Source organism: Meriones unguiculatus, chromosome 3 (assembly GCF_030254825.1).
Source record: "Meriones unguiculatus strain TT.TT164.6M chromosome 3, Bangor_MerUng_6.1, whole genome shotgun sequence".
NCBI classification, from domain to species: Eukaryota; Metazoa; Chordata; class Mammalia; order Rodentia; family Muridae; genus Meriones; species Meriones unguiculatus.
In genome coordinates, this window is record NC_083351.1 from 172,451,679 (window position 1) to 172,469,278 (window position 17,600).

General features: G+C 40.1%; 1 protein-coding gene across 3 annotated transcripts in view; it reads left to right on the top strand.

Annotated features, from left to right (window-relative positions):
• Window positions 1-145: 145 nt before the first annotated feature.
• The window catches only part of Cops4 (COP9 signalosome subunit 4), a 31,765-nt gene continuing 14,310 nt past the window's right edge, over window positions 146-17,600 (top strand). Inside the window, exons 1-6 of one of the 3 annotated variants that reach the window (XM_021646120.2) lie at window positions 146-389; window positions 10,663-10,742; window positions 11,214-11,365; window positions 12,733-12,836; window positions 15,103-15,256; window positions 15,410-15,560. In XM_021646120.2, coding sequence (XP_021501795.1) covers window positions 316-389; window positions 10,663-10,742; window positions 11,214-11,365; window positions 12,733-12,836; window positions 15,103-15,256; window positions 15,410-15,560 — 715 coding nt within the window. In that variant the 5' untranslated portion in view covers window positions 146-315. Of the gene's footprint in view, window positions 390-641; window positions 759-10,662; window positions 10,743-11,213; window positions 11,366-12,732; window positions 12,837-15,102; window positions 15,257-15,409; window positions 15,561-17,600 lie in introns of those variants that run through there. The other 2 variants (XM_021646123.2, XM_021646121.2) reach the window with 2 other exon arrangements.

Below are 17,600 nucleotides of genomic sequence, written 5' to 3' on the forward strand. Positions count from 1 at the left end.
CGTAGTTTCACGAGCCGGGCCTTTACTGAAGTTGCACAGGTACACGCCTTCAAGCTCTTCAGCCAATCCCAGGTCGGAGCGTGAGAGACAGCGTCTCTCGGGAGGCCTGGGCGGGACTCAAAGCGGAGGAGAGGAGTTTTGTGTCACTCAACCCTTGTGGGCGGAGCTAATTCCGGCTCCCATCCTTGACGCTCTGGCCCGCACAGGCGCTACTCTATGGCACCTCGCGTTCCCTCTGCCTGCCTTCTGGAGGACCACACTCGTTTCCTTGCTGGCTGCGAGCGGTCCCTCAGCCGCGGCTGAGGTGGAAGAAAGATGGCGGCTGCCGTGCGACAGGATTTGGCCCAGCTCATGAATTCGAGCGGCTCTCATAAAGATCTGGCGGGCAAGTGAGTATTCCCTGGGAGCCCAGAGCGGGGAGGGAGGCCACCAATTTACCTTCCTAGAGGTGACGGGGCCTCTCGGGGTGAGGCACGAGGTAGGCCTGACTCAGGGGGGCGGGCCTGGAGCCGGCTGCGGCGGTAACTGCTGGAGCCGTGGAAAGCTGTGGGGACCGTTTGCGGGGGCCTGACCGTCCCAAGACCCGGCCTGACTGCCAGCTTCCTGGGTCCTTGATAACGTCCTCCGCGGGTGCCTTTGGCGTCTGCGAGCGTGGGAGAAAGACGGCTCCGCCGGCCGCGGCCGCCTTAGCGTCTCTCTGGCCAACCCGACAGTTCTAACTGCTGTTGGCTGCCGCCCCCGCCCGCGTCTTGGTGGAGGTAAATTTCTGGTCTGGACTTCGATGCAGAGAGGTTTTTTTTGTTTTGTTTTGTTTTATTTTTTTTGAGGCTTGACGGGCCGGGAAGGTATGGCCGCCGTCATGTCGCCCAGAACTTCTCAGTTTATAGCGTGTTGGTGGGGGAGTGGGGGGTCCTTATGTTCCGATACCCTGTCACCAACTCTGTAGAAGGGAACGCTGTAGAACGTCCTCGGGCTCAGGGTGTCTAGAACGGTGGTGTTGCCAGGCTGCTTGGGAGTTTTGTTGAAACCTTAGAATGCGTAGGTCCATTCCAAGTCCAACTTTGAGACGTGTGTCGGTACCCCCAGGTAGTTGTTTTGGCAGTTTCACACTCGTTTTCTGTTTGTAGATCTCACAGCTTTGCTTTCTGCTGATAGTATGGCTCCGATTGATCCTAAGGTTTACATCCTGACAGCTGAGAGCACGTAGGTCTAATTAATGAAATGTTCTTGCTCAAACCTGCGCATTGAAATGGTGTATATGTTGTGTGGCTGCTGCGCTGCTTTTCTCTGTAGTAAATAATGTCTACTTTATTAGTGGGTTTTTCTGCCAAAAAATACCCTGGACTTGCCTGATTTTTAAATGAGTGTGTGTCAAAGTGCTTACCATGCTTAAATACGGTCCCTGATGTATAGAAAACATCATAGAGTTATTGTTATAAGCGTCGGTAAATACATAGGACTTATTCCAGGAGTTGGAAATAGTTGACTGTGTCTTAACTGTTTAGTCTTTTTTTGCATGTATAGATTTATAGATTTAGTCAAAAGTAAAACTAGCTTATGTATCCCCTCATATTTCCTTTGATTTTTGTTTTTCTCTATTACAGAAAACACTAACTCTACAAGTTATCAGATAGGATACAGTTGCTCAGACTTGAAAGAATTCTGGAACTGCAGCTATTTACCCCTCTTTAGCTCAGAATTGGAGACAAACAGTGGTATGCCTCCAATAGGGTGTTTCTTTTTTCTACTGCTGCTTAATAAATACACAATTTAGTAGTACAAAAGTACTCTTTTCCCCCTCAGGATACTGAGTGTTGCTTGGGCTGTTTTCCTGATCTTGCCTGGTTCAGTTATGCAGATTAATTTGGCTGGCGCTCCAGTTAGGGCTGGGCTCATGTACACAGCTATCTGGCTGTTGGCAGGGTCTTTTTTTTTTTTTTTTTTTTTCTTATTCCATGGTGTAGCTTTGGCTTTCTTCTGGGACTTCCTTCATCAGAGTGTCCTAACAGAGTGAGGTTGGAAGCTGTAAGGCTTCAGGCTAGTCTGAGAAGTCTCACATCAGTTTTGTGATACTGATGAACGCAAGTAAGAAGACCAGCCCAGATTCAGGAGGAAGGGAAATGGAGCGTACCACCAACACTTCCGTAACAAAGTGATATTGCAGAGGAATATGAACTTGGGAACTATTACTGTGGCAGTCTACCACATGGGTTTATTGTTAAGAGTAAATGAAATAATTGATAAATGTTAGCCCATGCTGTGCTGGCCGGCACCTTCCTCAATACTGCTTTCTTTTCTTGTCCTAAGATTTAGTTTATTGTTGGGGCACTTGGGGAGGCAGAGGCAGGCAGATCTCTGTGAGTTTGAGGCCAGCCTGGTCTACAAAGCGAGTCCAAGATAGCCAAGGATACACAGAGAAACCCTGTCTCAAAGCCAAAACAAAACAAAAAAAAGATTTAGTTTATTATTTTTATTTATGTGTATGTGAGTATGAGTGCAGGTGCCCATGATGCTGAAAGAGGGAGTCAGCTCCCTGGACCTGGAGTTACAGGTGGTTGTGGGCCATCTGATGTGGTGCTAGGAACTGAACTCGGGTCCTCTGGAAGAGCAGCAAGCACTTTTAACCACTGAGCCATCTCCAGGCTCACTGCTGCTTTCTGAGAATATTATTGTTGGCCTTCCCTCTAGGTATTTACCCAGTACTATTTGGGTAAGAATGTGTCACGATGTTTATCTTCATAACAAAGCAGTTCTGCTAGCCACATACTTTATGAAGTACATGTGTCAAAGTCATCTGTTCAGTTAAGGTGTTTGGTTTTTTTTTTTTTTTCAATTGGGACCTGAGAAACAAAGGCCCTACTGTAAGGAATTATGCAATACAAGATTTCTAATACTGATATTGTCTGTTCCATACAGTGTGTTGTTCAAGAACTGTTGGTTAAATCAGTGAATAGCCAGAAGGGGACATAACTTCTTCTGAACCCACGTTTGTCTCAAAGCTCACTTTTAATCAACTCGACTATATTGCTTTCATTGTTAAAAACTCAGAAGTGCTTTTATTTATTCAAAGTTAGTATGAGAAACTGGCCATATAAAAAGCATTTTGTTGTTGTAGATATAGGCTGCTTTTTTTTTTTCATATAACATTTATTACCTCTTATGAAGCTTTAGAAGAGGGCACTGGAGCACTTTAGCTACTAAGTGCACTTTTCTGTTCTTGCAGAGGACCTGAGCTCAGTCCTTAGCATTCACATGGTGGCTATTTATAATTATAACTTCAGTTCTATGGGCTCCACTACCCCTTTCTGACCTCTACAGGTACCAGACATGCATGTGTTGTACAGACAAACATGCAGGCAGAACATCATACCCATAAAAGTAAATAAATCTTTTTTCAAGAAAGTTTTAGAAGCCAGGCTTAGTGGTGAAGGCTTTAATTTCAGAGTTTGGGAGTTGGAAGCAGGCCAGTCTGTGTGTGTTCCAGGGCAGCCAAAGGCTACATAAAGAGACCCTACCTCAAAAAAGTAAAAAACAAAAAACAAAACAAACAAAAAACCCAAACCTTTAGAAGAGAAAGAGAGCCTGGAAAGGGAACACGTGAAGGTAATTCCCGTGCTAGGCTCTCTTGAAATTGGCCAAACTGCTTGGCTCGTCCACATTTGATTCAGATGTTACTTCTGGGAAGCATGCTCACATGCTCACACCCATCCCCACACTGGACCTGTGCCCAGCTGTAGCTTACTTTTACTTGGACATACTTTAGATTTTTTTTTTTTTTCAGATGTTTCTTCTTTGAGAGCAGGTATTAGGCTGTGGGGTATAGGTCCTTCCTGAGTCAATCAAATATGACCTGGAAAACTTCATCCTTCATTCTCCCAGTTTCAGAGCATGGAAGCGATCCAAAAGGCATGGGGGGAGGGGTCTTTGCAGTTTAAACATTTATTTTTGTTTGTTGTTTTGAGAAGGGTTTCTTGTAGCCCAGGCTAGCCTCCAACACTGTAGCTCAGGATGGCTTAGGACTCCTTCCTGATCCTTCTGCCCCAGGCTCCTCAAAGCTGGGTTTAATAATGTGCTCTGGCAGGACTGCTAAAATTTCATTTTATGAGAAGTCATTAGTAATAGAAGACCTCTTAGTTGCCCTTGCTTACCAAGAAGACTTTTCCAGAAGGAAAAGAGTAAGATTGTCCTCTGCTCCTGTGAGGTAACGTTGGATCAGAATGAGTATGTGCACGCTATCTGCAGTGGCGGAGACTGGGTAGCCCAAAGACCCCTTCTGACTCAGATCTTTGGTTTCTGTTAGTCCTCCAGGACAGTCTGAGTGGCTCCTGTGCCCAGAGTAAATGCCAGACACGATGTGGCGAGTAGGTAATGGCTCTAGCCTTATATGTGGGGGAAGAGACAGAGAAAACATACTTTTTTCCAAAGCAAACAGCTTTATTTAAGAATGAGAAAGAACTTCTGAGAGAGGGAGGGACTGCAGGGGAGGAATACTCACACACACAAAGAAGCCTGGGAATCACATAGAGGTGAAGCCCGGGTACAGCCGTGTCTGTGAACTTCTAAATAATATAGCCACCATTTTGGCCTTATATTAATTTGACCAAACGTGGCTATGTTTTGCTTTATTTTATTTTATTTTTTTTAAGAAAGGGTCTCATTCATACCCCAGACTGTCCTGAAACTTATTACATAGCTCATAGTCACTTCTAACTCATGGCAAACCTCTTGCCTCAGTTTCCTAACAAATAATGAACTGTTTGTTTTCAACTAAAATGTATTAGAGTATTTTTCCACCAGTATTTCCCATTGCCACTAAATAAAAATAGAATGCTTAAAGATCAGGAGATTACTAGAAGATTATTTCTCTGAAAAATTATATTAGTACTTGCTTGTTTTATTATTGGCAACTTTACTATAAAGCACATATATAAATAGCAGTTAGCTTTTATTATGAAATAAGCCACTAAAAAAGTCACGTAGTGACTTAAAACATGATTTAGTTTACAGTTTTGTAGGTTGACAGTTTGGTTTAGGCTGAGGTAAAGAACTATCTGCCCAAATGGTCCTGCTTCCACTTGACCTCCTACGTGCATCTGTAGTGAGCTGCAGGCCAGGTACCTGCTCTGCTTCTGAGTGGTGGGTGGCTAATATGTGACAGCAGGGTTTCAAAGGGAATGAATGGGGTGGTGAAACAAACTTTTTTTTTTCTTCTTATGTGAAGAGTTACAAAGTCAAATTGCAAAGTGACATAGATACAGGGAGTGAAAGAAAAACCACTTTTTGAACATATTTAAAGTTGCTGGGCTGAGCTTCACTGGGAAGCCCAGTGGACATATTTTGGACAGCTCTGAGACTTGTCTTTTGGATTATCTCCTTACCTGCCCCCCCCCTTTTTTTTTGGACAGTGTCTCATTCTGTAGCTGAGACTGGCTTTGAACTCATTATAATTCTCCTGCTCCAACCTTCTAAGTATTGCAATTATAGACATGGGCCCCCATTCCTCGTCTAAGTAATGCCTCTTCATTACATCTGGTCTGTCTTATTTGTCCTCTAGACTCCAGTGAATCCTCTGTTCAGAACATCTGATTGGAACTTTTGTATCTTCTGCTCTCTTGTGTATTCTTTCATTTTTATGCCTCCTTCTAGACCTTCACATCTGCTTTCTGGTTTAGCCGTTCTTCAGCTGTCTCATCTGCTGTTGGGTATTTAAGTTGGTTATAGTATCTTTCAGTTCTGTAATTTCTGATGGTTCATTTTCCAAATCTCACTTCATATTTCCTAGTTTCTTATTGAACTTCAAAGCTTACCTTATCTCCCTAGGTGTGATTGTATTACAGTTTTTCTGGCTTCAGCATCAGTTCCTAGTTGTTGCAGTTGGTTGCTGCTTTTATTGATGATAGCTAATATTGTCATGTACCTTCCTAATCTTTTTTTTTTGCAAATTATTTCTAAAGTATTTTTTAAAGACAATTTGAAGCCCAGCATGCTGTGTATCAGAGTTTTTATTTCCTTCTGTCAGCACCTGCTAACAGTCTAAGACAAAAGGCTTCCGAATTTTTTCCTAGATAATACCTGATATTGAATTTGTGACCTCATTTCAAAGTGTTTGTGTTTCCTTGTTTGGCATGCATATAACTTAACTCATATACCTCCAGCTTTGTTAGTCTCCCAGAAACAGCGGGTTGCCTTTCAGTGTTTCCAGCAGGTTTAAGAGTGCTCCAGAGGGAGCCTCCCTCTCTCTGTTCTGGAAGAGTCTTCACCACCTCACTTCTCCCTCCACTGCCTTTGAGGACTAGAAAATGCCTCCAGGAAGAGGCTGTGGTTCACTTTAAATTCTTATTTTTTCCCCTGCTTCCCATGTCTTTTTTTATATACTTACTATAACTGTGTGTGTTCATGTCTATAGGTGCATGTGAAGTCGATGGACAAATTTCAGAAGTTATCAGCTCTCTCCTTCCATCATGGTTGCAGGGATAGAATTCAGGACATTAGGCTTATATGGCAAGTGTTTTTTTCCCACTGAGCTGTCTCACTGGCACTATTACAGTCTTCCTGTCCCCTTTTCTGTCATGTTCCCTGAGCCTTAGAGAGAGTGATAGAGAAATCCCATTTATTGCTGGGCAGGGGTGGCACACAACTTTAATCCCAGCACTTAGGAAGGCAGAGGCAGGTATATCTATGTGAGTTTGAGGCCAGCCTGGTATAGAGTGAGTTTCAAGACAGCCCAGGCTGGTCTTGATCTACTTGCCTCTGCCTCCCAAGTGCTGGGACTAAAGGTAGCCGCCACCACCTTTGCTGCCACCACCACCACCACCTGGCTGCCCAGTTGTTTGTCTTTATAGTTACCATTGCCCACTGTAAAATGAAGTTTTCTGACCAAAGCTTATGGTAGCACTGTAATCATAAACATAATCATAAGCGTAAATTATTTTGAAGGCCCATTTGGTAGACATGTCTGCTCATTTAGCAAAATGCCTATAGCACCTTCTCTTCTAGGGCCCATAATCTCCCATCTATAGGCTTTTTGACTCAGTCTCCAATATCAGATATGAATTCTCTTCTGTGGAGCAGAACTCAAATCCAATCAGAAAGTGGTTGCTTATCTCTTATTGACTTGGCTTAACTTTTCCTGTTACCATCTCAGCCACAATACTGTCATAGACCAACTTTATCTGTAAATTCCTTATTACCTTACATGATATCTTTGGTTTCTTCGTTTTTGTTTTGAGATAGGGTTTCTCTGTGAGCCCAGGCTGGCCTTGAATTCCTGATCCTACTACTACTTCTGCCTCCAGGTGCTGGGTTATAGACAGATCACCATACCTAGTTTAAGCAGGCCATTTCTAATGTAACTGGGCTAGTTTAAAACTTACCTGCGTTAGGATGTTTTTCCTATTACCAGGACAGACTAATGACAAGTTATGAAACTGTGTTAAAATTTATGTAAGTCAGGGGCTGGAGAAATGGCTCAATGGTTAAGAACACTGACTGTTCCAGAGCACCCAGATTGATTTCCCAGTGCGCACATGGTGGTAACCAACCATCTGTAACTCCAGTTCCAGATCTGATGCCCTCTTCTGGCCTCTGTGGGCCTGCATGCATGTTGTGCCCAAGACATTGATGTAGGCAAAACACCAATACAGAAAGTATAAATAAATAAATTTAAAAGAAAACTTTTTATTTTTTGAGACAGGGTTACTCTGTGTAACCACCCTGGCTGTCCTGGAACTCAGTGTTTTATAGACCAGGCTGGTCTTGAACCCATGTAGATTCTACCTCTGCCTCCCAAGTGCTGGGACTAAAGGTTGTGTGCCATCGCCCTCAGTCTTAACTTTAGGTTAGGCATCAAATTTATCTAAGTACTCATCTTTGTATAAAATACTCTAGGAGAATGTAAATGTAAGACTTAGCTGTAACCTTGTTTTAATAGAATATAATCAAACTTGAAAAATAAATCAATCAAAAAATAAATGACACACCAGTAAGCATGATCTACCTGAAAATGTGACCAGATCAATAAATAAGTAGATGTGGACATAAAAAAAATTAAAATTTGTATATACATGAATTTGTGTGTATGTGCGTACTTTAAAGAGTGGTGTTGGCAAGATGAATTGTAGGTAAAGATGCTTACTAAGGAAGCCTGGAGACCTAGGTTTGATCTGCAGAACCCATGTAAAGGTAAATAGAAAACCAGCTCAACAAAGTGACCATCTGACATCTACATGTACACCACAGTATTTTCATCCCCATCTACAATAATAATTTTATAAGTTTTTTTCTGTGTATGGGTGTTTTGCTTGCATATTTGTCTGCACTGTGCATGTGCCTAGTGTCCACAGGGCCAAGAAACTGGTATCAGATCCCTGGGACCAGATGTTTGTGAGCCACTGTGTAGGTTTTGGGAATTGAACCTTGGTCCTGTGGAAGAGCTGCCAATGGTCTTAACTGCTGAGCCATCTCTGTAGATCCAATAATAAATGTTTTAAAAAGACAGGAGAGAGGGCTGCAGAGATGGGTCAGTGGTTAGTGTGCTGTTTGATCACTTTTCCAGAGGACTGGTGTTGGGGTCCCAGCAAACACATTAGGTAGCTTGCAACCACCAGTGACTCTGAATTCATGGGCTTCATGGGTACCCAAATTTATATGACAGATGCTCACACCAACACACAAATAAAAATGATAAATCTTAAAAATTAACAAAACCACAAAATATAAAAAGTAACACAATTTAGCCCTCTTTTACTGACTCAGTTTAAGAAGTAAAGTGTTACCGTTGTTAAGTCAGTGCTCCTTTTGTGCAGCATATTGTTTAAGACCGTGTATGTTTCAGTGAACAAAGCAGAAAAAAAAAGGGCCCTGTCCTCTTGGAACTTGTGTGTTCCAAGAAAGGAACTTAGTATGACATGGTAATTGTCAGTGTTTATTTTTAGCATTTCTCTTACTCTCTTCATAATGCCACTTTGATGGGATAGGTATGTGGTGAGGGATAGTAGACCAGTTGCTAGAACTGAATGCAGATGTCTGACAACATAAAGAACATTCTATTAGTACATTTGTCTTGGTTTTGTACATACTGAATTTGGAATTGGTTTTGTACATACTGAGACTCTAGTATTGGTTTTGTTGTCTAGTCAGTATTATCTGATTGTTGATGATCCTAGATTCAGGAGCCTCAAATAGTATTCTTGTATGTCTGTATAGCATACAGTTGAAGAAATTGTAACTTATTTTTAAGAGACACTTGAAAGAAAATTGGTATTTTACTTCTAATTCAAAGTGAAAGTTTTCAAGAAAGATACAGCTTTAGATTCAGTAATACAGTTTCTGAACCCATCCTCTGATGAGTTTTAAACAAGTCTTTTTTTTTATTTTAAGATTTTGTTTATTTATTTTATGTACATAAGTGCTCCATTGTGAAGAGGGCAGTAGAGGATACAGATGGTTGTGAGCCACCATGTGGTTGCTGGGAATTGAACTCAGGACCTCTGAAAAAGCAGATACTGTTCTTAACCGCTGAGCCATCTCTCCAGCCCTCTCTGATGAGTTTTAAAATTAAAAAAAAAAATCCAATATTAAAAACTAAAGGTAGCACCTTAGAATTACAGGGTTAGGCCAGACATGGAATACATGTTTTTAATTCCAGCACTTGAGAGGCAGACTCACGCAAACTGAGTTCGAGGACAGCCAGGGAAACAAAGAAATCCTGTCTCAAAAAAACAAAAGCAAACAAAGAATTACAAGCTTATTATTTTAAAAATTGTTAAGATTGCATTTGTGTGTGTATGTCTGTGTGTGTGTGTCTCTCTCTGTGTGTGTATGTCTGTGTATGTGGTCTGAGAACAACTTCTCGAAAAGTCAATTCTCTCATTCCACTGTGTGAGTTCCAGCAACAGAACTCAAGTGTCAGAATTGGCAGAAAGTGACTTTAATGACTATCTGCTGAGCTGTTTCACCAGTCTCAAAGCTTAGTATTTCTTGTGATGGGTTGGAAACTTTAAATATGTGTTTATTATCAGTGTGCTGGAGAGAAAACTGCCACCTAGAGATTAATGGAAGAAACTGGGGTAAATAGAAAAGACAGAATACATGTCAAAGTTAGTGGTAGAAATGAATAAGTAGGCCAGGGCATGGTGGCGTACCCAGAAGTGTAGCATTTGAGAGATAGACAGAAAGATCAAGAGTTCCAAGTTAGCTGGGCTACATAGAGAATTTAAGGGCAGCTTGGACCTATATCATAGTGAAACTCCGACTCAAAAATAAAAAAATAAAAAATAAAAAAACAGAAACAAATACACAATTAAGGTGAGTAAACTTTGGGGTTTGGGTTAGACAGTATATGTCTTAGTTTCGTTTGTAAGTCAGGGCAGCAGGAGCTGGAAGCAGCTTCTCACATCACAGTTAAGAGCAGAGAGAGAATAAACACATGATTATGCTTAACTGGCTCTCAGTTCTTGTAGGTCAGCATTCCGGCTTAGGAATAGTGCCGCTAACAGGGGTAGGTCTTCGCTCTTCAGTTGTTATCAAGATTTCCAGGACAGTGTCCACAGGCCAGTCTGATTAAGATAGTTCTTCATTGAGACTCTCTGCCTCAGTGATTCTAGATTGTTTCAAGTTGACAATTAGAACTAAACATTGTTATTTTATTTGATCCTGTTTTAGATATCGTCAGATTTTGGAAAAAGCCATTCAGCTATCTGGGACAGAACAACTAGAAGCACTGAAAGCTTTTGTGGAAGCAAGTGAGTAGAATGGAAGAGCTGTGCTTGCTTTGTCAGCCGGTTCTACAACAATCATGTTAAATGTGTTTTCAGATTAACTTACTCCAGACTGTTAACCACTTTGAGTTGGGTTATTTTTCAGTTGAATTGTCTTCAAAATTGAAAGCCCATTTAAGGTTTTGTTTAGGTGCATTGTGCCATCCCTTGCACAAAAATAAAGAAGAAAAAAGTATAAAATTTTCAGAAATAAATTTTCCCCAGTCTTTTATGTTTCTTAGAAAAGTTACTATATTTTTTCTGCTTTGCAGTAGCAGATATGTAATCAGCAAAATCCAGTATATAGAAACTAACTATGTAACATAAGGTGATAAGGATATGAAAATTTCTGAATAATACATTGAATGTATTAAGTGCTAACTTAAAGTAAAATTTAGTTGCTTAATGGAAACTTACAAATTATTGACGTTTTATATTTTTTTATTTTCTCACAAGTGGTGAACGAGAATGTCAGTCTGGTGATCTCGCGGCAGCTGCTGACGGATTTCTGCACACACCTCCCTAACCTGCCAGACAGCACAGCCAAGGAGATTTACCATTTCACCTTGGAGAAGATCCAGCCTCGAGTCATCTCTTTTGAGGAGCAGGTGAAAATCCAGAGCGTTGTTATTTTATTCGGTTTTAATGAATCAGAAAACTAAAATTACTAATTGCCAGTAGTTTTTTTTTTTTTTTTGAAAAAAAAAAATTTTATACAATATATTTTGATTATGTTTTCCCTTCTACCACCTCCTCCCAGGTGTTCCCTATTCACTCAACTTTATGTTCTTTTTTCTTTCTTTAAAAAACAAACAAACAAACAAACATTGCGAGGCAGAGGCAGGTAAATCTCTGAGTTTGAGGCCAGCTTGGTCTACAGAGCAAGTTCCGGGATAGCCAGGGCTACACAGAGAAACCCAGTCTTGAAAACCTAAAAAACAAACAAAAGCCAGAAGCAAACCATGAAACACATATGTGCCTGTTCACATAGGCAAGCGTAGGGGCACACCCACCCTCCCACAAACACACATGGAACCATAAAACCACAGAAACAAAAATCAAAACAAACAGGCAGAGACCAATAAGATAAAAAACAAAACAAAACCTGTCCAAACAAAGCAAGGTGAAACAAGAAGTCCATAGAGATATCATTAAGTTGGGCCTGGACCCTGCTGCCCTAGAGTGTGGCTGATAGACCCAGAGGGACTGATTTCCCTTTGCCAGAAGCATGTCAGCTATAAACAGCTTCTTGGTTAGGTGTAGGACCCTGTGTCCAATCCCTCTCTCCCTGCTGGGGCGCTGTCTGGCTGGAGCCTGTGCTGGCCCTGTGCAAGCTCCCCCAGTTTGTGTGAGTTCCTATGTGCATAGTCCTGTTGTGTTAGAACAGTAGATTTTGCTCTAAAGATAAATTATTTTTATGATTTGATCTGATGCTGTTAACTCCTTAAATGAGATAATTTTTGCTGTTTCATATTTTTTTAATAAATCTGTCAAACAGCATTTATAATGTAAATCAGGTAAGCATTAGGATGTTGCAGCTCCAAGTGGAGTGCTGGTAAAGATTTTCTACTTAATTTTTTTTGTGTATACAGATATGAGCCACTGTGCACAGGTAGAGGTCAGAGGGCAATTCTGTAGAATTGGTTGTGTTCTTTCATCTGTATGTGGATTCTGGGGATCAGATTTAGATGATAGGCTTTTGTACCATTGATCAATCTCAGTAGCCTTAGTAAGACTATTTGTAAGTTAAGATTAAAGGCACAGGAAAGCTCCAACATCATGTGTGTAGCAACACAAAAGCAAAATTTAATACCGAAAACAAAATGTTGCCAAGATACACATTGTAGAAATGTGTTGTTTTAAGTCTCTGTTTTGATGTTCTGTGAATGCAAACTTGATAAACCTTGCGACTTATTTACCAGCTTAGTAGACTGGACGAGAGCACTGCTTCATTAACGTCTATGTCTCATTCTAGGTTGCTTCCATAAGACAGCATCTTGCATCTATCTATGAGAAAGAAGAAGACTGGAGAAATGCAGCCCAAGTGTTGGTGGGGATTCCTCTGGAAACAGGGCAAAAGTACGGTGAATATTGCATTTGGACAGACAAGTGCTCGCTCATACTTTTCGTACATCCTAATGTAGAAGCTGCAAACACAGTGCATTAGGTGGCAGTAAGTGCTTCTCAGAGAGTACGGAGTTGTCTGGGGCAGAGTATAACAAGGCCACTCTTAGAAGTGGTCTGTTAACACAAAGGTCTTAAGCTGCCAGCGTATTTGTTATGTCAGTGGAGGTAGAGTTAACACAGGAAAAGACAATGAAATCAGCACAATAGATCAGATCCTCTGGGTTCTTGAAGCCATTGTAAGGACTTCGATTCAAAGAAAAATGAGAGGGCCAGGCATGGTAGTATACACCTTTAATCCCACCACTCACGCGGCAGAGGCAGATCTCTGTGAGTTTGAGGCCAGCCTGGTCTACAAAGTGAGTTCCAAGACAGCCAGGGCAACATAATGAGACCTTGTCTTGAAAAACAAAACAAAAATTTGACACTGAGAATTTGGTAAAGGATTCCCACAAGAATGTATGAAAAGGGAGTCTGGTAGTGGTGCGGCCATTTTAGCTTGGCATAATCCTCTCTTTAGGGCTTTCCTGTGCTAAAAGGTTAGCAGCATCCAATTCTTCTTTCTCAGGGCAGCAGCACTGCTGTGCAACCAGAAATGCCAGATGTTTCTGGTGGGCAAACTTGTCCCAGGGATGTGAAATAACTAGATCACAGAACAGGCTGTGTTAGTGATGCGTTTATGCAAGTACACTTTGATTGCTTCTCTTAGTGAAGTCAGATATAGCCATCAGCTGCAACTACAGAGGGGGTGGCAGTTGTAAGTGAGAAAAATACAGGCTATAACTTTGGACAAATGGGAACTTTTTTCTTTAAAGAAATTATTCATTTTGATTTTTAAAGTAATAAAAGGGTTCTCTCATAGAAAATTAAAGAAGCTTAACATGCAGAACAATTCATATAAATTTCAGTTGTGAGTGACAAGCATAAGCTGTTGATAATTAATAAGCTAATTAACAATTTGAACTCATAAAAATCCTTTCCATGACCTGTCCCTCCCCTACAAAAATCAAAACAAGTAAAGAATTAATTTCGGAATGGGAGCCAAGTGAATTCTAAGGCTTTTTTTTTCTTGCCATAGGCATTACTGCTTTGGCTGGTAAATCAAAAAGATTACTTTTCTATGAGGATTGATCTCAAATGATGAGTTTTGAATTATGTGAGGCCTCCATTTCTTCATTCCTGGAGTAAAATTTAACCAGTGGAGGAAGGGAGAAACTGAAAACCACCTGTAGTCTCACTACTACTCTAATTGAGATTATATTTTGTTATATGAATAAAAATACATTTTACTTGGATGGCAGAAATAATTTTAATGATGTTTGACATACCATTATATTCCAAATAATATGTTTTTGACATAGCGTCTTGCTACCTGCCTGGCCTAGAACTTGGTATGTAGACCAGGCTGGCCTCAAACTCACAGAGATCTTCCTGCCTTTGCCTCCAGAGTGCTGGTATGAAATATGTGTGTCACCATGCTTAGCCAAAGCCCACTATTTCACTTAAAAAAAAAAAAAAAAAAAGAGGTGGAGTGATGGCTCAGAGGTTAAGAGCACTGGCTGTTCTTCCAAAGGTCTTGAGTTCAGTTCCCAGCAACTGCATGATGGCTCATAACCATCTATAATGAGATCTAGTGTCCTCTTCTGGCATGTAGGCATACATGCAGGTAGAATACTATATAAATAATAAATAAATAAATCTTTAAAAAGTTGTTGGGGCTGGAGAAATGGCTCAGCTCTGCTCTTCCAGAGGTCTTGGGTTCAATTCCTGGCAACCACATGGTGGCTCACAGCAATCTGTAATGTGATCTAATGCAGTCTTCTGGCATTTAGGTACATGCAAATAGAGCACACACACATATATATGTATATGTATACTCATATACATATATATATATTTGTATATACATACATATATAAAGAACTCAAAGGATAAATGGAGAGTTAATTGCCAGGTGGTTCTCCAGGCAAGCTGAGCCTGGATGTAGTTCTACTAGTAATATCCAAAAAGCTTGAAACTTGGCACTTGTGTCTTTATTTTATGAGATTATCTGTGAATTAGAAGCAGCCATGATATAAAATGATCAATGATGATAAAAACTTAAAAGATCAGTGAATCTTAGTTTATTTTCTGTAACATAATATAATAAGAATTTTATTATTTGTAAAAAAACTTTCCTGACAAAATATTCATTCTTCATTCATTCATTCATTTGTCCTAGACAGTACAATGTAGACTATAAGCTGGAGACTTACCTGAAGATTGCTAGGCTGTATCTGGAGGATGATGACCCTGTTCAGGCTGAGGCTTATATAAATCGAGCATCCTTGCTTCAGAATGAATCCACAAATGAACAGTTACAAATACACTACAAGGTAACAAATGAGCTAATCTGTATGTAATCTTGTGTTGATTAATTATATACCAGGATGTTTCAAAACGTGATTTTTGTGTATTTTAGAAATTCTCCTTGTCTCTTTCCTTTGTCTTTCCAGTTTTCCTCTAATTGGAACATTTTCCCTCCATAGGTTTGCTATGCACGTGTCCTTGATTACAGAAGGAAATTCATTGAAGCTGCCCAAAGGTACAACGAACTCTCTTACAAGACAATAGTCCATGAAAGTGAAAGACTAGAGGCCTTAAAGCATGCTTTGCACTGCACCATCTTAGCATCAGCAGGTGAGCATGTGATTTATGTTTAAATAAAGCGAGTTGTCTGCTTAATAACGTTAAGTGCTAACTACTGGAATACTTAGCAAGGAACTCTTCTGGGGATGTCTCAGTACAATTAAAGTAAGTGTAACATGAAACAAAAGGAGGAGAAAAATGATTTCTCTAAAAACATAAGGTGACTATTTCAGCCTGTCATTCATACATTAAGAATAGTTAAAAGATGTAACAGTTTATTTCTAAGTTTCACTAAAAAAGAAAATGGTTCTAAATTAAATGAGAACTTCAGAGGAGAAAAGAACGATTAAAATCTAGAGATTGGGTTAGTAAAGTGACTCCAGTAAAGGGGCTTGTTGCCAAGCCTGATGACTGAGAGTTTGAGCCCCAGGACCCACATGGTGGAAGGAGAGAACTGATTCCAGGAAGTTGTGTCTGACCCTCAGAGGTGTGTCATACATAGCATGTGTGTTCTCTCAAAAGTATTCTGCCTTTCATTTTTTAAACCTTTAAGCTTCAGTTTTAGACCTAGCATTCATTTTTTTCCTCAATACATAAAAAGTTTTTACTAAATAGTAGCATAGAAAACACACAGCTTTTAAATAGAGAGGACCATTGTGAAAGAATGTTAAGTTTAGATTTTCTAAATCATTCTGAAATCCTCTCAGAGCTGTAATCAGTTGCGAGCTCATGACATGTTTAGAACTCCCATTTAACAATACCCTCCCCCCCTTTGATACAGAGTCTATTTAGTCCTGGCTATCCTGGGACTCCTGATGTAGATCAGGCTGGCCTCCAGTTTAGAGATTTGCCTGCCTCTGCCCTCAGAGTGCTGGGATTAAGGTTTAAACCACCACTTACTTTTTCTTGTTACTAAGTATCTGTGATTGTTACATGTTAGTATATGGATTCATTTCTGTTTTCTGTTGTTTTACTTTATCATCCAGGCATATCCAACCAATGGCCCATAAGCTGTATGCAGCCAAGGATAGCTATAAGTGTGATCCACCATGAAATTTTAAACACACCTAAAATATGAGGATTATTTTTAGTTTAGTTTAGTTTAGTTTTGTTTTTGTAATTCAATTGCATGGTTCTTGAGTGTGAACTTTGTAGTTGATAACATTTTACAGTGTCAAAGGGTTGGATACACCCATGTGCTCAGGGGTTATGCACAGGGATGAGTTTATGGATAGGTTAAACTCGTAGGTCCAAAGATGCATACTTTAATCTTTTGATAGAAAGTGTATATTGTGCTGTAACATTACACTCCAAACAAAGATGTTCATGAGTAACTGGATCTTCATAGGTATTAACAATTTTTAAATGTTTGCCCATCTAGTAGATGGAAAGTTATTACACTTAAGTTTTAATTCATATTTTATTTAAAATGAATGTTCTTAGGCATCTTTTTGTGTGTTTAAGAAGTCATTGTTGATAACACTGCATTTTCTTTTAGAATGATTTATATATAATGTCCATTGGCCATTTTTTTATTGAGTTGTAAAAAATCTTCACATATAAAATTGGTATTTTTTTTCCAAAATTGCCTATATTGGACTTTGTGAAACTTTGTCATGCAGAAAGTTCATTATTATTTGTGTGTATGTGTTACATGGAGAGAGACACACTGGGAAGGGACCCAGTGCCTCATACATGCTAAGCATATCACAGAATTATTCTGTAGTTACCAAGTGTCTAGGTTACCTGGGTAGTGGTCGTGCATACCTTTAATCTCAGCACTCAGGAAGCAGAGGCAGCCTGGTCTAAAGAGCCAGTTCCAGGACAGCTTGAGCTCCACAGAGAAACTGTGTCTCAAAAAACAAAACATACAAACAAAAATTGTGTAGGTCAGAACACAGCTGAGTTACTCTAGGTACTCCTGCAGTATTTTAAATGAAGTGCATAAAGAAAATCTAGCTTTACAGATATATTGCACAAAAGGGAGGCGCATTTTAATGACTTTTAAAGGTAATTGTGGGGTATTTTCTTTTGATACTATACTTAACATGACCAGTGCTGTAGTTTTGTACAGTTTGGTTGCTGTGTGGA